The sequence below is a fragment of the Falco rusticolus genome, chromosome 11 (genome assembly GCF_015220075.1).
Source record: "Falco rusticolus isolate bFalRus1 chromosome 11, bFalRus1.pri, whole genome shotgun sequence".
NCBI classification, from domain to species: Eukaryota; Metazoa; Chordata; class Aves; order Falconiformes; family Falconidae; genus Falco; species Falco rusticolus.
The window spans coordinates 31,901,448-31,925,578 of record NC_051197.1 but is presented as its reverse complement, the minus strand read 5'-3'; the positions used below and the strand labels follow the sequence as shown (position 1 = coordinate 31,925,578).

General features: G+C 40.1%; 1 protein-coding gene and 1 long non-coding RNA gene across 2 annotated transcripts; one reads left to right on the top strand and one right to left on the bottom strand.

Moving 5' to 3' along the window:
* The first annotated feature begins 1,105 nt into the window (after positions 1 to 1,105).
* Positions 1,106 to 23,821, top strand: PDC (phosducin). The gene is made up of 4 exons (XM_037403867.1): positions 1,106 to 1,238; positions 17,106 to 17,189; positions 18,512 to 18,672; positions 19,352 to 23,821. The coding sequence occupies exons 2-4, from the start codon at positions 17,129 to 17,131 to the stop codon at positions 19,877 to 19,879; spliced, it is 750 nt and encodes a 249-aa protein (XP_037259764.1). The 5' UTR covers positions 1,106 to 1,238; positions 17,106 to 17,128; the 3' UTR covers positions 19,880 to 23,821.
* Positions 2,370 to 17,099, bottom strand: LOC119155342. Its single transcript, XR_005106689.1, has 2 exons — positions 6,861 to 17,099; positions 2,370 to 6,766 (listed from the first exon to the last, which is right to left on the bottom strand). It is a non-coding gene; the product is annotated as an uncharacterized LOC119155342 (long non-coding RNA).
* Positions 23,822 to 24,131: the final 310 nt, after the last annotated feature.

Genomic DNA, 24,131 nt, shown 5'->3' with positions numbered 1-24,131 from the left:
TTTGAATGAACTGAGAGCTAATGATGGACTGAACCTATGTGGAGCATAAAAAGAATGCTGTTCACACTAATCTTTTGGATTAGCTTTATCCCAGCATGCATTATGAAACTTATAGTGGGATAAACCCACCAGCTAATTCTGGGTCTGAGAGGAGAGCAAGAACTTGAAAAGAAACATGCCACCAGAGAAAGCAAACAGCTTCAAGCACAGGAGTTTCCACCAGCCTATGGGGTGTTGGTGGCAGCATTTCCCAGCTCTCCTTGACTGCACAACCAAAATGAGACACAGGCTCAAGGGAAGGAGGACTCTCAGTTAAGGTACCTCACTGCACTCGGGTCATTTCCACACTGCCTCACCAGGAGGTAGCATGGACACGGAAGCCAGGGCCCCATCCCTTCCCCACCTCTGCTGGTGTTCATTATGTGTCAGCGTTTCCACAGAGCCACCCTCCTTCAGCTCATCTGAGCAACAGCACAGGTGAGAGATGGGACCCTTCTTGGCTGCAAAACATCCAACTGTGAAGAGCACAGCCGCAGGTGTTTAAATAAAAGCCTGCCATTTAAAGCTGCCCTGGATGTAATGTTTCTCAATGCCACATATTTATATAGATATATATATATAGAGAGAGAGAGAGAATAAAATTCTCTCTCCTTTTTTCACATGCAGTGTTGTAAGTACTTAAATTTTTAAATTAAAGAGTAGCTAGGTATGACTGGGTGAATTATTTAAGTATTAGCATCATTTCCATGAATAGTTTTAACCTTTTTATAAACAGGAGTCCTATCACAATTCAGAAATATTTAAAAGGCCATCAGGGTTGTAAGGGTAGCTTTCCGGAGTACAGCAACGTGTTCTTATACCATGCTTATAATCCACCTGTATATCTTCAGCATTTTTAATACACCTTGTTCTGCAATGCCAACGTGCCATCTGTATCTCTTCCTCAGGCTCAGTTGTTTTTCTCCCTTCCCAATTATAACTATGCACTAAATCCTTTAAACCTCTATCCAGTCTGCAACTTCATTGGCTCAAACTAATGAGCAGAATTTTCTAATTCCCTTACGGTAATCCTATTACCTGTCCAAAGCTATTTCTGCAAGGGTCATCATTACACAGAAATGTAAATCTGAGACCAGGTCTATCTGTGGTCAGTTGTAATCCAGCTGCTCTCCTGCAAGCCACCAAGGACGTTGGTCAACGCCTGAAAAAAAGCGGAGCCGAGCAACTGAGCCTCTCAGGTAGAGTGATTCGTGTGTCGATTGCCTTTCAAGTTTTATTTTAATAGAGGAATAAAATATGGTGTTCCAAAAATGGCCACAGCTACTAAAATTTATTAGCAGTGTATTAAATGTACACGTACCTGATACGGTCTCTCAGAACCACCTTACCTTTGGCATCTGGCTGAAAAGTAGCTGTTGGGACAAAACCTAACACCGGGTTTCCAGCTATGAACCTGGCAGGCTGTTTGGATTGAGCTGAGAATAACAAGTTGTAAGAGCTGTCATTGCTAATGCTTTAAATAAATAGAGGTTTCGCTCTAGCATGGGAGTAAGTGGTGCTTCACTCCAGATGGAGTCACTCTGGGGAAGAGGAAACTTATTAGAAATCAGACCCCAGAGCTGCTGACAGCGTGTGCTCAGGCTATCAGAAGTGATACCTATGTCTAATTTAACAGAGCTTTTATTTTTCTTGCATGGAGGCCTCTCTCTATTTGATTTTGTTGTTGATTTAACAAAATGGGATTTCTGCTCTTTTGTCCTATCTTTGAACGTTAGCCTGTATATAAGAATCTGCAAGAGAATATAACCATGCCATTTCTTCTGTCTGCACTGGGGTAGAGTTCTGTGCTCTGGTGAGGGGTGAGCGAGTGGAGCGTTCCAATGTCTGGGATAATCCCCAGAAAATTTCCATGTCTGGGTCCGTTGTTTTCAGAACCTCCAGGAAACTCTAAATCCTAACTTTAGAATAAATACTTCTTACCCAGGTACCTAATTTCAGGCTCAGAATTGTTTTCTTGCAGAAGAATATTTTGGTAAGTATAAATACTGCTGTGAAAGAATAAACTAAATGTACTGGACAAAAATTTTGCTATGAAGGTGGTGCAACAGCATCAATGTTAGGCAGGCTGCAAGTATGTAACTAAAGGTATAAATGATGTGTTACGTGAAAGATGAAGAAAGTGCCCCCTGCCTAGCTGGGAGCCAGCTTTGAGGACAACGTACCATTGGCAGCAATGGAAAAAAAAATCATCAGGACCACAGTTGAGTAGAGATGCAGAGATTGCTGTACTTACCCATCAGTATTCTGCTGTTCTTGGTGGCATGTCTTCATCATTTGTACTCAGATTTGGATTTGGGCATAAGAACAGCTATATATGTCAATCTTTAGGAAATAATCATAACATATATACTAAGTTTTCTTTGTTTGCTCATAACAGTCCACTAAAACCCCATTTTCTGATACTGAGCGATTGCTTTCCACAGCTGAGATCCCCAGAAGGTGAGCACGCTGTGAATTGTGTAGGTCTAAGTGGTCGAGAAACCTTGGATCAAAACTACATTTTTGGATTCTTGCTTCCAACCTGCTTACACAAACACCATGATCTTTACAATCCACAGCTTACAAGTTTTCTGCCAGTACTTGAAATTTTTTTGACAGGAGGGAACAGTTTGAACATAAAGTCACTCTTCTGCAGCTGAGATAGATCAGATTGCTAGAATTATATACGAATACTTCATTCTAATTCAGAACGGGATTTTAAGCTGATCTCCATTATAAATATTAATGTCTAATCCTAGCAATTTAATTACAGCATGGCTAAAATCATGGGGAAATGCATTAGGGAATGAAAGATAATAATCAAAATAATACAACTTGAGAGCAAATGGCATAGCTAAAGATGATTGCTATACGCCAGTATAATCAACTATTGGTTTCCAGTAATAAAGGGAATTCATCACTAGCAGCAATGGATCTTGAAGTCATCACAGGGTTCCCTTATTCCTAATTTACAAAGTGCAAAAACTCGACAGGTATTTTACACCTCCAAAACACTCATGATGCCATTTGTACATATCTTCCTCTCAAATGCAAAGTTTTGTCCTAGGCGAATTACACTATTAAAGGACACCCCCGCCCCTCCCCTGTCTCCAAAAAAATAAAAAAAAAGTGCACTAGTTCAGAAAAAAGGGTCTGTGATATCTCAGTGGGGAAGTATTTTCAATAAATATTACACTAGACTGGATTACAGGGATTAGTCAGGTCAGTTGTGCAACTAACTGCAATTATAAGAGGCTGCAGTTCTCACTACATGCAAAAGCTGTGCAATTTCAGAATAGTCTTAAATGCGGGAGATGCAAGAACTTATTAAAAAAATCTGCATCACCCTTAAATTTCCACCCCATCTTTTAGACCTAGTCTTCCTAGACCACTTTCAGATAGCCAGTGGTATAAAACCAGAATAACACAAACCCATATTCCACAAGCCACCTGTGGACAGAAAACCCTCCAGAGACTGTAGAGCACTATAGTTAGATACTGGTGAGCAAGGAGAGGAAAGAAAAACCAGACTGCCGCCACGATTTGGTATGTTTAACATGGCAAAAAGATGCAGGGAACTCAGCCGGAGAGCCTGGTAACTAGCTTTCAGTGCTATCCCAGCTTAAATTACATAATAGGTTTCATTTTAAGGCACATGGCTAACCATAGTTAGATGGAACTACAGCCTTAATTCCCAATATAGTGAAATTTTCTTACTGATTTGAATGTAAACTGCAACACGCTATAAATCAACACAGAACTGTTTTATTGCGTTGAATGCACACCACAGTTTTTGCCTTTAATGTTCAATGCCTACGGAGTTCAAGAGAAAGCAGCAGAGCAATTTTCACAATCTGTATCCAAGAACAGAGCAATTCCGATTCTGCCGCTTATTGGAAGTTCATATCAAAGAACTACAAGTAGAATAACATAAAAAGAAAAAGAGAGAAATGGGGTCTACCCAATATCAGGTATAAGAAGAGTTGGCTGTAATTAGGGGAATAGCACTTTCTGGGTAAAAGAACAAAAATGAAAACAAAACAAAAAAATCCCTTCCAACTATTTAAACTGAAAGACTTTGTGAATTCATGTCACCTCTTGCATTAATTCTTTTTTTAAGCTGAAATGAAACATTTCAATTTTTCATCAGCATTTTCATTTTGGACAGATATGCAAGATGAGGGAAACAAGTAAAACAGGTATGATAATAAGCCTGAAAGATATCTCCATACATTTACCTGCTAAAACAAGGAACTGTTTTTGATGACCCAGAATCCTTTCCACTGTATCAGCCACAGGTAACAAAGAGAATGAAGGAAAACACAAGAAACTGTAGTGGGCAAATGCCGTATAGTTTTCCTCACAGCGTTCAGAGGAAGGGATTGCAACATTGCAGGATCTGTGGTTCCTGCAGAGAGCCCTAAGCTGGACTTTAATGAGCCACCTCAGCTGCTCCAAGCCCAGTAAAACTGCTGGCCAACAGGTCTTGCACAGAGCCAGGTGAAAATGTGTTATCAAAGTTGTTCTTAACAAAAACCTATTTCACCAATTCTTTTTTTTTTAATTGTAATTGTCTTGACAAGAACTTCCACAAATGCAATGCTTTGGTTTGAAAACATTAAAGTAATACATTCAAATGGCATCTTGAAATTAAATTTGTTCGTATTTACATAGCCTTGCCGTTTCAGTAATATAACAGTCATGTATAATATGACATAATTATAATATTCTTAAATTATGCTATTTATGCAATATCTTAAGGAGAGTTGCTTTGCACGGAATTAAATATTTTAACTTAATTTGAGATGAAAGCACAGTATAATAATGTTTTGTCATTTTGACACAAAGTATCACATGGAGTAATTTTGGTGCTGAGTCCTGTCCTTCATAATTGCTGGAATCCTATTAAAACACTTGCCTCCAGCGGGACCCAAAGATAACCGTGCAGTCCCATTTCTCCTTTTAGCAGGGATACCGCCTAGGCTTAAAGCAGTAAAGATAGCAACCGTTCCTTTTCTCACACATCCCTTAAGGCAGGCATTTGTTATTTTTAAATAAAGCAAACAGACTGTTTCGAATGAAATTATGAGATAAAGCCTTGCATCTCACCTCTTCGAAAGCAAAGAATGATAAAATGCCTCCACTGACAATTTTAAGTTAAATCCAAGCATACCAACGCTGTTGACCATTAAGTTCAGTGGTGTTGTCCTTTGAACCCTCAATGACATGCAAAACTGGTTCTGAGAAGACCTTAATTCTTTCTTGAGAAGGGATCCACAAGGCAGCATTTGGCAGCTGCTCACCTTCGTTTTCTTGCATGCTGGATGCTGTCCTAGTTTTTGTTACATATCACATTTGGTCACAGGCAAGAGGCACATTTGAAAATACAGCCTAACTAAAATTAACCTTGCTAAGCCTTCAGACAAAGAGGATGAAGTAAACGCTCAGAAAGAGTTAGGAAAAGTCAGGCTCCATCAGATGAGGAAACATGACAGCCATTGACCACCAACGACCTAAATATAATGCAAAGCTTTAGACCTGGGGGACTTCCTCAGCGCCCATGCTACAGCCACCTCCAAGCACCCTTTGCTGTTCAGGAGACCGTCTCTCTCAATGAATGCAAATTTTTGTTCCCATTATCATGCCTGTACCCTCTCAAGATTAGTTAAGTTCAGTAGTTCATCCAAAAAGGGTTTCAGGCCACTGAGCCAAAGTTGTCTTGGAGACGTCAGTAATCCACAGCCTGCGGTAAACAATGCGCTGAAGTGGCTTTATTCAGATCTTACTTAGATGACTTAATAAATCATTTTAGAAAGTGGCTATTTATTTAAAATACAGTAGCAATCATTTTAGGACTTTAGAATTTTATTATACTCTTCTGTTTAGTCTGTTGACGCATCATCCAAGACTCTCCTACAATACAGTTGGCATCAGTATAAACTTGCTGTTATACAGACCAACCTAGTCCTTATTGACTGTTGAATATTTAACTGAATTATAATTTGATTTTTTTAGAGAGCTTGTTGAAACACATCAATAGATGAGGTTCGTGCAAACTGATTCACATTTGAACTGTTCTATTGGGATAGTTATTGCTGTAACAGTCATTTATCATGTAAATCCCAAACCTCCTGACATCGTGGTAATCTGAAACGGCATTTTTTCTTCTTTGATTTATGATACTCTCTGGTTTTGTATCTGAGTTTAATTCTCCCAAAGGGAGACTGAGTGCTTTCACATGCATTCACATCTTACTCTTTAACAGTGGAGAATCCATAGAGCCCTTTTAAGTGCTGAAGCCACACCAAAAAGCTTTTAGACACCAAAATAATTAGAAAAAAAAAATCCTAGAAAAATCAGATTTCCTTACTTCTAATGCTCACAGAATCCCTCTCCTTTCCTAAATACAGCACAGTGCATATGGATGCTGCTCCATCCACTTCCCATGCCGGCTGCAGCTAATGCCCCAGCTGCAGTCAAGTTCCTGCAGCGGCTCAGGTTTAACCAAACGTTACAGTCTGCTGCATACACAAATCTGGAGGGAGGAAGAAAACCCACCGTCAGAACACGGAACAGTACCTCGTTCTTACTTCTTTTGATCCTATAGCCAGCTGCTGCAAAGAGGAGAGGTCAGGACCTGGCTTAGCTTAGCACGTCAGCCACGATAGCAACGAGCCAGGACCGCTCCGATGCTTTGCAGAAGGTACCTAAATCCTGCAGCAACCTCCTACGAGACAAGACACATGGCGTTCAGACACTTACCGCTCATTTCCTATGGTATTCACTAGAAACTCACGCTGTTGAGTATATTTTCCACTAACCCTTAAGATTAGCACTGAGGAACCAAAGGAATTCAGACATCTCAGCCCATAGGTAGGACTGCAGCATCTGCAATAGTTATTTCTTGAGGTTTGTGTACGCATTTTCATATCACACAGGCAACAGTAATTCTTCACCTGGGCTTTGTTCCAAATTCTGTCCCTAGGAGGTAAATTGGCATTGGAGCCCTGTGCTGGTGTGCAAATCCTGCTGGTGTGCACATACAAAGCAGATTAAATGAATCAGAGGCATTTACAGTAAGATCTCTTCTGATAAGACAATTTAGTTCCCTTCATTTTCTTTCCTCCCTTTCCCTTCCCCCCAGCTCTTCCCGAAGCAAACAAGCTGCCTGCTACCTCCTGCTGCTTGTTACAACAAGCCCTCTTCTGCTGATGCTCTTTTCTCCTGCTCAGATGAATATTTGACACCTTCAAGAAAAATACACTGTGAGATGGCTGCAGCCAGGCTGGCTTCTTACGAGGTGATACAACCGTAGCCTGACCACGGGGAAGGCTAAAATATTTGGGATCAGTTTCAGGATAGAGCCATGGCAGTCCCTGTGAAGGAGTCTTAGAAACAACTAACTGCACACAGGAAAACCGGGCCAGAATTTGCACTCCAGTTTCTACATTAAAAAAAAAAAAAAAGCAAGTTCCAGGGAAAGGATCTGTTTTAAGCCATTGGCCCTTTCTCCAAATTATGACACTTGTTTACACATTCAGAAAACCTTGTGTAAATGCTGCACAACTGCAACCTGAGTTTGCTTAATTTTGGTCTACAAAGGAAGCAAAACCATTAATTCTAATTTTATGCAGTTTTAAAAGCCACATGTAAACATGTTTAAAATTTAGCTGGTGCAAGTTCACCATTTATTACTAAGAGTCAATCACAGGGTCCAGAGAAAAACACAGTCTCTGGAATGACACCAGTGGCATAAAAGATCTGTGCAGGAAAGGGATAAGCCCTGAAACCATGGACCTGACGTAACCGCTGCAGGAGCTACAGCTCTCCAGGGGTTTCTGCGGCCACACAACATTGTCCACATTGGCTTTCATCTGATTAATAAAGGTAACATAAAGAATACATTCCTACTATTGCTTTTAATTCATGCCATTGTAGTTGCCAAAGGGATGTCAGGATGATACACAGGAGACAACGTTATTTCTGATACCGCAAGCAAGGGGGGCAGGCGATCCTGGAGCACACTCTGTGAAGCTGCAGCTGACTGCAACAGGACTGAGATGCCTGTCATTTAATTATTTTATAAACAGTTACTACATGTTTTGGTAAATGATCAAGTAAAAAAAATAAATAAAAATTCTATTGTAACATCCAGCTGGCAACAGCTTTACAGTTCAATACAGGAGTTTGGTTTTTTTTTTCATCTCTTTTGAATATAGCGAACCCAATCCAAGATTGTCGTCATCCTCCTGACAGTGTTTTTGCTGCCTTTTGGCAAACACAGGTACACCACTTCTACATGTGGATCTTCCCATTCAAGATAAATATGGAAATCAACCCCCCAGACTAGCAAGTTTCACTTTCTGCTCTGTAAGGAGAAAACAATTTGGCATCCAGTACCTGCAGATCATAGCTATTGTGTTAGTCTAAGTGTTAAGAAAGAAAAACCTTTTAAATTTATATCTCTACACGCATAAGAAACATTTGTGGATGGTTGGGAAGAGAGATCACAGAACCATAGACCCATCCCATCTTTAGGCAGCGGCTCTTCCCACATTAATAGAGTGGCTGAAAGCTTTTAATACAGAATGAATATCTGCTTGATAAAAATAACAGACAGGAGAATGGGCGAGACACCAGCCTAACCCAATCATCTACGTTACACAGCTAGTCTCTCCAGCCCGAGACAATGAAAGACACCTGAAAAAAGCAACAGACTCATTTTCCGTAAAGCCACATTGAGGACTTGCTCCCCGCCATTGGCTCGATAAACTAAGAAAAACCAGCTTCCCATTGCGGTGCCTTAAGTTAAATGCTCGTAACTAGATGATGCGAACCACTGAATCAGTCAACTTTTCTAGAACATGGAGATGTGCTTGGTGGAGCCTCAGGACACTTTACCAGAAGGATAAAAAAAGGGAACGGAAGCACAGCAAGCACCGGGCAGTCACAAGCAAGCCCGATCTGCTTGGCTCTGCCAGTCCTACAGGACCAGTTAGTTCCAAGGCAGCAGGAACAAAGACACAAGAAATCCTTGAGAGCACAGGCTGAAGATAGCTCCTTCATTGATGTTCCTTTCCTTACCATAGCACAGTGTTACTTGGTCTGCTCAGACTTACTTTACGCCCAAATCATCACCACAAGATGTATGTAAATCTAATTAAGCTACCAAGAACTTAAATACTCCCCATCAAGAACTACTGCCCTAGCTTGCCCAAAGCATTTAGATGCTGCGCTCTTTTCCTTTTGCACAGGGATGTCCAACCAGCGTGAGTAGGTCCAGCTGCAGAGAAAGGTAGAATTCAGTGTCAGAATTGAAAGGTAATATAACTTTTCAAATCATGGGCAAACAAGATCTTCACACATCTCGGAAGATGCATGCTCAGAGAAAGCCAGGAATGAAGAGTACATTCATTTGAAAGCTGTCATGAACAACTTCTATTATTAACTCCTTAATTCTCTCAACATTTGAGAGAAAGACTGTTTAGGTAGAGCCTGCATTTATAGGGACCCTGTCAGCCAAGGTCAAGCCTGCTTTTTGCTAATAATGATAACGAAGGGTAGATACAAAGAAAGCAAAAGCAAAAATTCCTACTGATTTTACAGTTACAAATACACATTTGAAAAAAAAAACAAAACCAAAAGAAAACCTTCAACCAAGCCAAGAAAATAAATGAACCAACCCACATCAGAGTTAAATATCATTTTTGAGCCAAATTATTTTACTGTTTTCTGTAGGCATTTTTTTTTTTTTTTTGCATATCCAGAGCCTTAGGAGGCATTCTTGGTCAAAACCTACCTCAAACCAAACACTGGATTTTCTCCCAAATTCACAAGTTTTGATTCCTCCCAGCCCTCCCCTGCAGGCACCTCTTGTTGTTTTGGTTTTTTTTTGGATAGAAAGCAGCAGCAGGAGCCTGCTCAAAGTCCATACACGGCACTACTTCTAGATCTTTAATTAACATCACAACAAATTTAGGCTGCTTCCCTTTTCCATAAAACGCTGGCCATCAACCTCTCTAAATGCCTGTCTCCAGTCACTGCTAGAGTTACATCTCTGACATAAGTGATTTTTGACAAATTATAGGGATTATATGTGCTGCCAAACATCTGTTGAGCTTGGGGAAAAAAACCCCCACCAACTCTCCCCCAGGGTTCTGCCATTCATCACGCCTTTGCTAATGCCACCAATAAACCCCAGCCAAATTCTGAAAGACATGTTAATTCTAGCAGGCATACAGATGTTTACTTGGGGTACAGAAATTAAATGTGTATTCAAACATTAACTGAAAACTGTCCTGACTTTCAGAGTACCGTGGTGAAATGCTCAATCCAACTGAGAAATTGGGCCAGCCATTGAGGTTAAACATGGATTGAGCTTCATGCCCTTAAATATCTGCATTTGAAACGTTGGCTGTTCTGTTTTTGCTTCAAATAAACATTTTCTTAGCGTCCAACCATCCTCCTCCTCTTCTGTCCCGCTTGATATATCCAAGTTTTTTTAAAAAAAGAAGCTAAATAAATAGGTTTCCTGACAGAATAAAAATGAAAAAGAAAAAAAGAAAAAATTCATTCATCACAATGGTAAGAACTATGTAACTGCTCCAAAAATTCAAATCCTGATTTTTCAAAAGACATTCACCATGTAATATAGAAAATTAAGCTTTTTCAAATAAAACATGCTGGTTAATGAGAATTGAAGTTTGACCTTATTAACATCAACTAATTTTTTTTTTTAAGTAATAAAACAAGTCCTGTTTTAAAATACCTACATTCTGCTTTTCCATACAAAACATAGTGGTCCTGTGGTAGAAGTGAAGCTGATTCATGTAAAATGTTGAGCTAATTTCCCATTTCAGAATGAAATACAGAAATAAATGTGCAATCCATAAAAGATTAATAATTTCTGGTGCATAAGTACAGCATAAATTTTGAAAGACTGGGGGGGGGGAAAAAAAGAGGAAGGGAAAGGGAATTTTTTTTTTTTTTTTTTTTAATTCCTATGATTTTTAACCTAACACAATGCTGAAGCCTGGGGTAGTCACACAGGGAATTTTCTAACTGGCAAAGCCTTGAGGATAAATGAATCTTGGACCGCATCTATTTAAAATGTTTCCTTCTCACAAATAAAGAACAGTAAAGCAGATAGAGTGAATAATCCAATCCCATCTGTCAGAGTGACCTGTGAGCCGACAGCTTTCTACGTCAGCCCATCCTGGTTTGTATTTTCTTCCTATCGTATGAGCCCTTCTTCAAGCAAATAAAGTCCCATTCCAGTGTTCTGAAATTATGTTTCCTCCCCCAAACGCAGTGATCTAATCACTACATGATACACTACGGTTTTCCTTTAGGTAAGCCCAGGACATTTCCATTTACCCATGTAATAAGCCTGACATCATGGATCTGGGTAACACAACGCCGGTGCAAGCGCTCAAAGTAGGCAGCGCGGAGCCCTTGGGTCTGTATTTACCCCCCTCAGCGTAAGGGACCTGGGTCTCTGGGTGTGAAGGGAGCTGCAGGGACCCCGTTTGTGATTAGCAGCTCTCTGGCTCGGTGCCTGGCAGTGATCTGCTCCCAAGGACGACTAAAGATGCTTATGGCTTTCAGCTCCCTCTGCAATGCTCTGGCAACAGGTCTGAAATTCTGGCCTCCGACCTTGACATCGATTTTGCTTACATAATGATGCTGCTTGCAGATCTAAATGCATACTCCTCCAAGGATGCATGGCGCTCTTGCCCCGCCCCCCCCCTTTTTTTTTTTTAAAGGGACTAGCTGCAAAGCACTTGGTTCATTCACTAATGTGCTCCAACCCCCTGCCCAGTCTCTTCTTCAGAAAACGTGCATTTTGACAGACAGCAGGAACTACACAACGTACAGAATATAGCATGAGGAATGAACAGTCTGTTGGAAGCACAGTGCTTCGTATAGCAGCTACCAAAGAGCCACGGCTGAAGAACACACGTCCTAACCATGCAAACAGGCATTCAACCCTTTCTGCTGGTGCTGCAGTCACACCCTGCAGTACACCAAAATTACTGAGAAGGCTTCAAGTGTTATCAGTGAGCTCTGGACTAGGGCCCTTGGAAATTCGTCACAATTGCTAGCAGAAGAGGATGCCTACTCTCCCAAGAGTACGTGCAAAGCTTCACACACAGAGGACCCACTCGATTCTGCCACACTGGGACATTTCCACTGCCTAGGTGGGGGTGAACAATGCCTTATTCCATTTCCATGTTATTTTACCTGATTCCCCCAATTTCTAGCAACCTGATCATTTAAAGCCACAGCTGCTCCTTCTCTTGGCTTGCTTAAGCAACTGCCCATCTGCTGGGTAAGTTTGGTGGACATTATCATTTGATGGAGGGGACAAGAATAAACAGAGAAGGTATTCCACATATGGATACCAGGAAAAACAGGCAGAGAAGCAAAGTTCAAGTTAGCACTTGGGTAGAGGAAAATGCTGTTAAAATCCAGACACTTCTTCCAAGAGGCAAGGGGACACTGGGCACATGTACCAGTGACCAACCACCCATACATAGCTCAAAACATACATGTGCAATCACATCTTGCTGGCAAAGACCCTTTGCTTTTCATTATTCCACTTCCGTAAGTCTCCAAATTTTCATACTTCCCAGCTCATTAGCAATGTCCCACCAATTGCAGGGGATTCACAGCATGCTGCTCATTTATCATCTTAAAGCCAGACACAGAACATAATTTTCAGCAGGATTTCACATACACAGAACAGCAAACTTGTGCTTACAGCATGTTTATATTTTGTGAAAAAAATATTTCTCATGTTTACTTATTGGACTAGCAGCAAAACCTCAAAGTTAAGAGTTTCATTTATTGGCTTTCTCCTTTACAGAATGCATCTTGCCTTCTACAGTTTGTTTAGAGATTTTTTTTTTTAATTTCCCTCTCTTCTTTAGCTATAACTTTCCACTATTTACAGCTGCAATATATTACAAGGACTAAATAAGCCTTCATTACAAATACACAGGTACAGTGCTTTCTTCCCAAGCTACCTTAGAAATTTAATACGCATAAGAGAAAACAGTAATAACAAATTAAAAAAAGTCATTTTGGGTAAACAGATAACTCTCTGTAAAGGCCAAAGGCACAAAATATTTGTTACTAAGCAGAAAGTATTCTTTCATATTGGATAAAAAGAAACACTTTACTAAATGGTCATTTCCACCCTGTAGTAAGGCTGACCCATCTGGCCTAATGACAACAGAGGGGTGAGCATCAGCAATAGGAACTGCTATTCATGAGCTAAACAGATCCAAAGCTCATAGAAATTAAATGACAGCTTCAGGCATATACTTGAGGTTTAGACTTTTTTCTTGCTGAAGTGACTTTTGGGACACAGAAAGGTCTCAAACCTCATCTATGTAGAAACTGTCATTTTTGCTTTCTTCACTCAGAAAGTCTAACAAAGACAGGAAAGTAAATAAGTTTCAAAATGATCAGACTCTTAAAATATGTATGTGAAGTCACCATATGCGTAACAAACTACGGTCTAATATGTTGATGATCTGCAGACCATCTAAGGAAAAAATTTTCTCTCCATTAGCACTTTTCAAACAAAAACATTAGGAATCGCTTTCAGTTGTCAAAACTGATGGCAAAAGCAATATATCTTCTAACTCAGCAATACCCCTCCCCCTCCAAAGACTGCTGCTCATCTGGCATGTCACATGCTGTTAAAACGGTGCAAGTGAAAACTTGAGGTCAGTAGCAATGCAGCTAGTGTCCTAAAAGGTTTGTCGGTACTTCCTTAGAACTAAAGGCACAAACAGCTTCAGTGACGACATTTATTGTCACTTCACCATCACTGCCCATCACCCTGCATTGCTGTTCGACTTGACTACGCTCTCAGGATATTCTGCTCTCATCCCAAGCAAATACTTAGCAGGATTGTGAGACTGCACATTCACGTGAAAAAAAAAAAGAAAAAAAATCAGATTTAAAAGAGTAAGAAATCGCTAAGAGATGGTTGCAATGGTCAGGGATGTATGTTCTCCAGCATGCATCCTGCTCCCGTCAAATGCAACCATCCCCATGCAGTTAAGTGCTGCCTCTGACCTCTGTGCTTCATGATGCTCTCAGGCCGACAGGTTTAAGGGGGTTGTATTAACAGATTCCCTTAATGAATTTCTAGAAGACAGCACTGTCAGTCAGCTAATTAGGACCCACTTGCAGCTGGGTGCGCCAACACAAGCACTGTGGTCTGTCTGTGGAGTTGCAAAGTGCAGCTGCTCTCGCAAGAGCTGCTGCCTGGCACAGAGGACAGCTCTGGCTGTCCCCACCACTGGGCACGCTGGATTTCAGCACGCCTGTAAAGCCAGGGAGGTGGCAACTTTAGATCTAAGACACCTTGTGACGGGTCACTACAAACTGCTCTGTGACACTATCTGCTTTACTGTCTCAGATATTACACATTGACATTGCACTTGCACAACATGCTCCAGAACTGGTAGCACCCAAATATCTGCAGATATTGAGAACCTGCTTTTTTCTTTGGGAAATGCTGCTAGCCCAGCATATAAAAGAACATCACCCCCCCAAAAAAAAAATCCAACAACCAGCAACAAAAGAACTCCATCTAAACCCTTCACAAGGATGTGGGTGGATTTCCTACCCTAGTCATTACCCATTTTTGCTCACGCACTAAATGCAATAGCTTACAACTTTTTCCATTGCACTTTTTTGAAAAGAAGAGTATGTATCACAGAAGAGCCAGCTCATCCTATAACTGAACTTCCCATGGATCACCTTGCAGCTACACGTCCATATGCCATTGTCCTCAGGTGCCTAATTGGGAAACACCTGGCTTGGAGATCCTAATTCTCCTAGCACCAAGATAAGAACTATAAATATTTGTAATTCCACTAAGCGGAAAGGAGAACAGTTTGAACTACTTGCTCCAGGCGCACAGGCTGACTCAGTCACAGAGCCAGGATTAAGTTTTAGGAGTTCCCCGCCCCCAGTTCCGTGGTCAGCTTACCAGCCTGTGCATTGTCAGGGCTCTTGCCTCACGCCACACTGCAAAAGAATGGTGAAACACAGCTTTCCATGCTGTTATGATTCACCTAAGCTTTTCAGATTTATTAGGTACAACAGATCAGTAACAAAAACTTTATGGAAAGCTTTCATTTGTTAAGCAGTTGTTTCTCATCTCTAATGCTTCACCAAAAGCATGGTCAGTTTTCTGGTCTGAGCCTGCAGAATGCCTGTTTCATAGCCTGTGTTTAGCCCTAAGAGGCACTGAAATGGCTATGAAACAAGAAAGCATACAGAGACTCAAACCCTCTTTCCTCATGGAACAAAGAAAATCCTCAGCATCAGCAGATAGAAAAGCTTTTTGAAGATGTCCATGTAAGTCACAGGAGTGACCGGGAATGTCAGTTTTGCCTACGTGAGAAGGGATTACTTTTATACTTCTATTTCAGAATTGACTGAATAGCAATTTATCCAGTAATTTGGATCTGTGCACTGACAACAATCTATCTACAGACCTATCTACAGAAAGAATTGTATACACTTTATTAGTATATATTAAATTATAATGCAGTTTTGCAGTGCTTCCCACAAGTTTTGATTAATTGCCATGAGTACACGAATGCAAAATCTGCACATTTACTAATCAGCTTTAGTGCCAATACACGTAAGAATTGGATTCCTTGTTTCTTGCTCAGCTGCTATTTCACTTCATCCCTTGATGCTGGCATGTAAAAATGAAGGTGCATTTCCTCCTGGTCATACATGCTACAACACTAACATCACTGTAGTCTAATACACCAGCAGCTTTTAAATATGGCATTCATGGCGTGGTAACACCTCAGTGTTTGCTTCAAGACAGCACTTACTGTGAAGTCAAATAAAGTTTACCTTAAACATCCCAACAGCTATAACTGGCCTAGACTAAATGGGAGCACTCAAATCATCTGCCTTAAGACTCACACAGACAGTGACACTTTACCACATTAGAATCACAGTTTTTGACTAAAAAGAAAACCCGTGACTGATGTGCAACATGAGAAAAGACTCAGAGCAGAGCTCATGCAGTTGGCTATGTAACGTCTATCAGCAATGCAGTAAAAATGCATGTGAAGAATCAGTATTTTCTCCCCTAGTATACGCTCCTGAAACAAGTAATTGATCTCAAGACAGCTGCAGGAGCCCAAGAACATTTACTGTGACTTTCAGGAACCAGCAGAACATCAGCCTGACCTTGAGAACTTGATGCTTTGGCCAAACCCTGCTGCTCTATAATGCTCTGATGCCACCCAGCTGTGCTCATCTTGCTGGTGGGAGCACACCAAGAGAAACTCTACTCCTTCCTCAAAGAACAACTTCACCCCTCAAAAATGCCACTGTAAAAGTTAAAAAGGGTGTTGCGTGAGTACCGCTGTATCGCAGTGCCCTGTAATTGCCACCTGACTGCTTGGGTTGCCTTATAGAATGGGTGGAACAAGAAAGCGATTTTCATTTATAACACATATCAATTTTTCTGTTTTGTAATAAACATGGCCCAACCAGTACAAGCAATCTAGCCGCAGGGTGTTCAGAGGTCTCTTGCCCAACAGGTTCAAATACTTGGCTCCATCTTCTGTATAAGGTATTAACAGTTCAGACAACTCCTAAAAATAAATACTTACAGCACTTGGAAAATTAATAGGTTCCTGATTCCCAGGTGTATTAAAAAAAAAAGAAAGAAAAAGAAAATCCTCACTACACTTTCCCATTGCAGAAAGTTTTACAACTACTATTTCACCCATGTTCCCCAATATTCTCTGATGACTGAGAAGGAACAGTATAATGAAGAAAACCTCACCTCAGCACTTCCAGTAAGAATCAGGCCAGACATCTTTTTAAAGAGATTGACATACGTCCTAATTGCTTTTTATGAGACTTATGAGAAGGACTACAATTATCATGTGTATTTTGATCTTCACTGACACCTAGCAGCTGCAGGAAATTACACACCACGCTGTACCCACTGTAAGCTTATCCATTTTCTATCCTGTTCTTAACTGCTCTCCTTTTTTAATTTGCAGCATCTCCTACTCCAGCCACCAAGATGGAAGAAAATGCCAACACCAGCTTTGAAGAAGATTTTGAAGGACAGGCGACACACACAGGCAAGGAAACTAACTGTATTCCTTTTTTCTAAAAATAAGCTAAAGTGACCCTGTTCAGCCGGGATGCCCAGAATTCGGGTAAATCCAATTGGTTTGCCAAATCCCTTGCACAGCAACATAGGCTCCAAAGTCAATAAGAATGTAGTTTGGAGCAGAGTGACACCCCTCAGAGAAGGGCAGGTGACACCAAACTGATCTTTGTGCCAATCCTCCTCATACCTGAAGCAAATGGCAAACACAGAAGACACATGAAGAAGCCACAGTGCAGCTCTTGTTGGTTTATTGCTTCAGTCATAAGCAATGGCCTTTCTTCCTCTGGGAAAATAAAGAAGAAAAAACAGCAACAAAACCCACACACACGTTAGATTTAGCTTATAAGGTTTCAATAGAAAGGCTGAATTACTTTTTCCTTCTTCTAGAAGGAACATTCAGTGCTAAAAGTGAACCTATAAATCCTTTTGGCCAACACAGCATAGCATTTAAAAGCATCGTTGCTTGGAATCACAATTCTTTTTAATCCAGCACTCAATCACCATGATTTTTATGAGTACCGACATTGTATTCAGCTCTGCAGGCAGGTACCACTATCCCACCCCACCAACAGGTAACTATATGGCAATCATTCCCTCCCTGTGCTCTGAGGGCTTCTTTTTCTGTATGCTATAATAAATGTAAATCTTGTAATAACTCTTTCTGGGGTTCTTTCCCAACCTTGCTGCTGTTGGCTAAGATTTATATATATATATATTTAGGGACTCACTACATCCACACCTAAGCTTCAAGGTAGTTTTGGAAATTGGGCTACTGTACTGTTATTGCTATGCCAAGAGGTTCAGGCTAATTCCTGCTTTGAAATCTTGTTTGCAAAAGAACAGGTCACCTCCCCTTTCCACCATGGGGTGTAGTACCTTTAGCCACCACCTCAAGACACTGAAATTTAATCCAAACCAAAGTCCCGGCAACCACATCTCTATCACAAAAGGAAAAGCTGCTTGCCTAGCCCCTTCTAAAGTTTCCACAGAAATAAACGTCACCTCTGAAAACACCAAAATATTCCTTTGTTATGCTTTATAATCTAAGGTGCATATTAAAATGTTTCGTTTTGAAAAGCACCATGGGAATTTTGAAATTATTTCCCGCACACCCCCCATTTCAATTTAACTGCTCTAATTAACCAGCTCCAAAGACCATGACCTGCATTACAATCAGAACTACCACAGCATTCTCCTTAGAGGTTACACTTTCAAACCAGCAAAGAGCAGTAACTCCTTAAAACAGCTTCTTGCTGCAGCCAGTTTCTTTTCTAACTTCATCTCTCTTAGGGCCCAAAGGCGTGATCAATGACTGGAGGAAGTTTAAATTAGAAAGTGAAGACAGAGACTCCTTATCCTTGAGCAAGAAAGAAATTCTTAGACAAATGTCTTCACCACACAGATCTTTCAGTAAAGATGATAAACAGACCAGAGAGAGATTCTGCCGTAAGGTAAGAGAAAAGCAAAATAAATTAATTTTCATTCTATATAAAACATACCAGTCATAAGCTGGAAAATCTTGAATTTGCCAGACTCTGTTCCTTTGCAGCTTAGCAGAGCTCACACAATACAGACAGGACAAACACACCTGCAACCATCTACCTCATCCTTCCTCAAATGAAGGCTAACCAGTAAAATAAGCAGTGTATCTCACAACAACAGATCACAGAGTTCAACCTTTTTTTCCTCCCTTCCTTGCCTCAATGCTCCATAACCTTGGTTCAGGCAATGGAAAACTTTTAACATGTTTAAAAACCTACTAGACAGGATAGAGCTCTGAGCCTGAATGTCGCTCATTACCAGTTCTGAAACGGGGAGGACCCAACCCCCCCCAAACCACAGGAATTATACTTTGACCCCACTATACAGTCACTGGCAAAATTCCCACCAACTCTGGAAGATCCAGAAGTTTTTGCCAAACTGTCTTCAGTACCATTGAGCTGACATGCAAGTGTTGAGACAGGATGTTCACCTGTCTCTTGACAAGACCGTCCACAATCATTGTAGGAAGCAACTTCTCCTCTGGCCAAGCTTTCAATACAGCGTTCTTCAGAGAACAGCTTAGCCCCGTCCTGTTTCTGCACCAACAGATTACCACTTACTAATACAACATTCTCTCAATATTCACAGATGAGCATGCAGGAGTATGAGTTAATTCACGATGAGCAAGAAGATGAAAGTTGCCTACAAAAATACCGCAAACGCTGCATGCAGGATATGCACCAGAGGCTGAGTTTTGGGCCAAAATATGGTTACGTGTGTGAGCTGCAGAATGGGGAACAGTTCCTGGAAGCCATTGAGAAAGAGCATAAAAACACCACTGTCATTGTCCACATTTATGAAGATGGCACCAAGGGCTGCGATGCTCTCAACAACAGCTTGACCTGCCTGGCAGCTGAGTATGCCACCGTGAAGTTCTGCAAGATCAAGGCCTCCGACACGGGGGCCGGAGATCGCTTCTCAAGCGACGTGCTTCCCACTCTACTGGTCTATAAGGGTGGGGAGCTTCTGAGCAATTTCATCAGCATTTCTGAACAATTCAATGAGGAGTTTTTTGCTGTGGATGTGGAGTCTTTCCTAAATGAGTATGGGCTGCTACCTGAAAGGGAGCTTCCAGCACTGGGAAATGGCAACACAGATGAGCAAGATGTTGAATAATTAGTCCCCACTCTCTCCCTTTCCTTTTCAGTATGTTATAAATCAATCTCAGTAACACCCATCTCATTTAGAGAAGACTGTCTGTGCTAACTTATTTGTAAGATACACACATACAAAAATTGTTTAACTGTTAGCATGTGAATTTTACTTATAACACATACGACTGGCAGTCCTATACATAATTATTCCTGTGCCAGCCACAAGTAATAGGAAGAACTGGAGATGATACTTGTGATCTCTAGGAAATTAAGGGGAAAAAAATAATTAAAAACTGAGGCCCAATGCCTGCCTCCATGAAGCACAAGAATAATTTCATTTCAACAGTAACAGAACTGAACCATCCCTCTACACACACAAAAAGCTGTCTCTTGGGCTCTGGATTTATTGTGTCCTGACTCCTCAGATTCACTGTTACCAATTTCAGTAGGAATGAGATCTCACACAGCAGTTTTAAGGACAAACAAATAGCCCAAAGCCCTTGCATCCCTAAATGGCTTAGGTATCTAGCACATTATATTACGCTTCTGCATTTATCTGTCAACATTCGTGAGACTACAGAAGTTAGACCAGGACTTCTCTAAGTTTGCCATTCAAACAGCTAACATCATCAGCTAATTTCAGTTCATTGTTGCTCCATATTTTGAACATAACATTTAAAATATCTGCAAGTTACTGAAAAAGTATACTGTAGTTCTGTATAACTGAATAAAGCTTAACAGCTCTCAAAACCTGCCATTGGAAGTGTGAAATATATTGGTAGCACATAACCTTAAACTTAAAAATATGAAATATTTGTAAGCATTCATTAGACATTCCCCAAACTCAAAGTTTTAAGATTTACTAAAGGGATGCTGTTGAAAACTACAATTTAGCTATCCATTTGAGAGGCAGACACAGGTTAAACTCACTATAAACCTTCCTCTTTCTGTAGTTCAAAAAAAAAACAACCTACCTCCTCAAATTCTGATACAAGACAATAAAACATTAGAAACATTTCAATTACTTCTTTTATGTACTAGCAAAGCTGAAGGCTGAATTTTACTGTGAGGTTAGAAATCTCTCTCTCTTACTCTGAGGACAGAAACACCAATATCAACTGCAGACCATTTTGCTGATAACATTTGAGATTATCAAAATGTTAAAGATGATTTTTAGTACTCATACGACTCACCAGTTTTTATTTGATTTGATAGTTTCATGTTTTGCTCAGTTTGGAGTGGGAACTTTCAGTTTTGCTTCAGGTCAGGATGCCACCTGCAAAATTCTGCACATGTATCAGTAAGAATTCCAAATTGAGTGGCCAGGAACAAGGAGACATTGCTGCAGTGATATAACCCACACGTTAAAAGCAGGCTCTTACCACTCTTAAACACATTTTTTTCTCCACTTTTCATTCACATGGAAAAATTCACCAGAGCAGCTGAAAGTGACAATATTTTTCAACAGATTTGCACAACAAAGTAATTCTACTCAAAAATATTTGGCAAATATAACCCTGCAAAACATTACTGAAAAATTAATGAGATACACTTTCAAGTTAAACACAATTTATGCCTTGTTTTAAATAATGTTAAAAAAGTATCTTTTTTGACTGTCCAATTTTAGGGACTATCAAAATGCTACTGAATTTCTACTTTTAATATTGTTTTGCCATGGATTAATGTTTTAACAGAGCACTAGAAACCTCACCTCACGTACACTAAGCAATACCAAAGAAGTTCTTTATTGCCTCTTAACAATGTACAATCTTCTTTAACCTGTAAGACAATTCCTGATTTCATTCCACCAAAATATCAAACAGCATCTTCCCAAAATTTTATAATTTCTATGATGCAAATTTCTGAATGCAAGATTGTCATTTTTCTGATGGAACTCCAGGTGGAATAAAGCTTTTCCTTTAGAGCAGTCCTTTTTCCCCTTACTCAAGCATGATTGTTTACCCCTCAGCTAAATTCACCCTCACCTTAACATTTCATTTGGATCAGCAGGTCAAATCCCCAGAAAGCTACCGCTTGCAGATATACCTAACATTATGACAATCTGATGATCTTATAACAGGTTATGTAGAAAATAATGCATTATCTTCTATCACAAAATTAACCATTTACTAATACCAGGACAGTATTTGTCTTGTATTTTTTGATGACATGTTTTAAAGAAGAGGCATGACAGATTTCTGTCCTCTACACACCAGAAAATCTCCACGTAACTGCTGGGAAGCTAACATTCTTAAGAACCTTCCCTCTTTATTAAACTTGGTGCAAAAGTTACTAAGCTGCACGTCAGTAGCCTGATCACAATATGCTTCATTTCTTTGAGGAACCAGGCTGAAAGCAAAAATACCCTAACAAACAATAACCACCACAGAAACTACATTTATAGCTAGTTGTAAGAAGTAAGATGACACTCCAATTTAAGTCAGATTAAGCATGCTTAAGCAGGATTTCCTTCAACCTGTAATTTAAAGAAAAACAAGAAAATGAAAGCACACAGTTGATGCCAAGCCTCAACAGAAGCTCATGACTAATGAAGCGGCAAATAAAGCTCTGATCACAACCGTATTTCTGCAGAATTGAAAAAAACACCTTAAAAACAAAAAGCAAGACTTGGCTCAAACATTGTACTACTATACAAAGATTCTCGAATAACAAGTAGTAAATGCTTCAATAAGCACACGGGAGCAGCCTCCCTGCTACCCTCTGCTATAGTTAACTCTTCTTTTTGACTCAGTCACAGGGACCAAGCATCCTTAGATATCCTGATGCAGACAGAAATGGAGGAGGTAGAAACCAATTATCAGTGGTGTCACTGCTCAAACTAAAACCAGAAACTCTGGCAGATGCATGGCTGTTAACAGCATGCCAAATGCTACCCCTCAGATGTACAATGAGGCTTGTAATTCCTCACAAGACCACCGAGGCTTTCTAAAACTACACAGCACTGACAATAAGGTTTCTGTAAAGTTATTTCATAACATCAGTATTAGAACTACACTTAAACACTCAGATTTTCAAATGTGGTAGTCCCAACCATTCCTCTAGACTCTTACATATGAAAATAAAAATACATCTGCAGTTCTGGATACAAATTAACCAAGCTCAGTTTCTGTCATGATGGACTTTTCACAAACTGAAAGATTCAGATCATACAGGTAACAGGAAAAGGATAAATCTGTATGAAACCTGAGCAAAAACTAAGCTGTAGTCAAGACATTACTTTTAAAAGGTTGATTTCCCTTTTCCTTACACACACCTTTTGTTTGTCTTGAAGAACTCATCTTCTTACGTTATCACTGGCTAACAGTGCAAAAAGGATGGGAAGCAAAACAACAATGAAATCCCCTCTTGGTTAGTTCTGTTAATTCTTTTTTTAAACAAACAAGAACCTGCTTGCTTCTACATCCATTATTTCCTCACAGCAGGATGACTGGAAGGCTCAATCTGTAGATACAAGTCACATTACTCATTTTATTTTTGTTTTTTTTACAGGGCTAAATTATTTTCTTATTGCACAGATGGTAGTTCAATGTATTAAAGCAGAAATCTCATCCAAAGCAACTTCTTTGTGTTCTTCCAACCTCAGACGGGAAAATTAAGACTTCCACAGATCCTCGATACCTAGTTAGTTATAAACTGAAGGATTATTTTGACAGTCTGTAATAACACCATAAAGAAAAGTATAATTTACTAAACACTGAATAAGTTTGCAGAGGCAGGGAAGAAAAACAGAATTCTTTGTTAGGGAATCCATGGAATAATACCTCCAAACAAGCTCACTTCTTACACCATAGATGCTAAACAAGAACTATTAGAAGTGTGTTTCATGACAATTTTCTTCTCTGGTGTAAGATATTTAGCATCTCAAATGTTGTACTTCACTTCTATGGCTGAATTTTGAGTAACAGGCACCCCTAAAAGCATACCCACACCCCCACAGGAAAAAGAAAAAAAAAAAAGAGACAAACTTCTTTCTTCTCATTACTCCTCTGCTGCTCCTTCTAAAAGACTTTAGCAGAGCAATTCTTAAATGAAACACATCTGGTTTACATGGTACAAAATTCATGCCATTTTCTGGATAGCACTCTGAGTCCCCTGGAATCAACTGCTTCTGCATAATGCCACCTTATCTATTGATTCCACCCACTGGCACAGAATAACATGCAGCAATAAAACGTGCAGCAGCTGAAAACACTGCCCCCATTACAACATTCATTTTCCTCTGAGAGGCCCTACTTGAGCAATACTGAGCACAA

Bases quoted from the DNA above. Each gene is read 5' to 3' on its own strand.
- PDC (XM_037403867.1), top strand. From the start codon at position 17,129: ATGGAAGAAAATGCCAACACCAGCTTTGAAGAAGATTTTGAAGGACAG. The intron at 17,190-18,511 runs GCAAGGAAACTA...CATCTCTCTTAG, and splicing joins AGGACAGGCGACACACACAG to GGCCCAAAGGCGTGATCAAT. The intron at 18,673-19,351 runs GTAAGAGAAAAG...CAATATTCACAG, and splicing joins GAGAGAGATTCTGCCGTAAG to ATGAGCATGCAGGAGTATGA.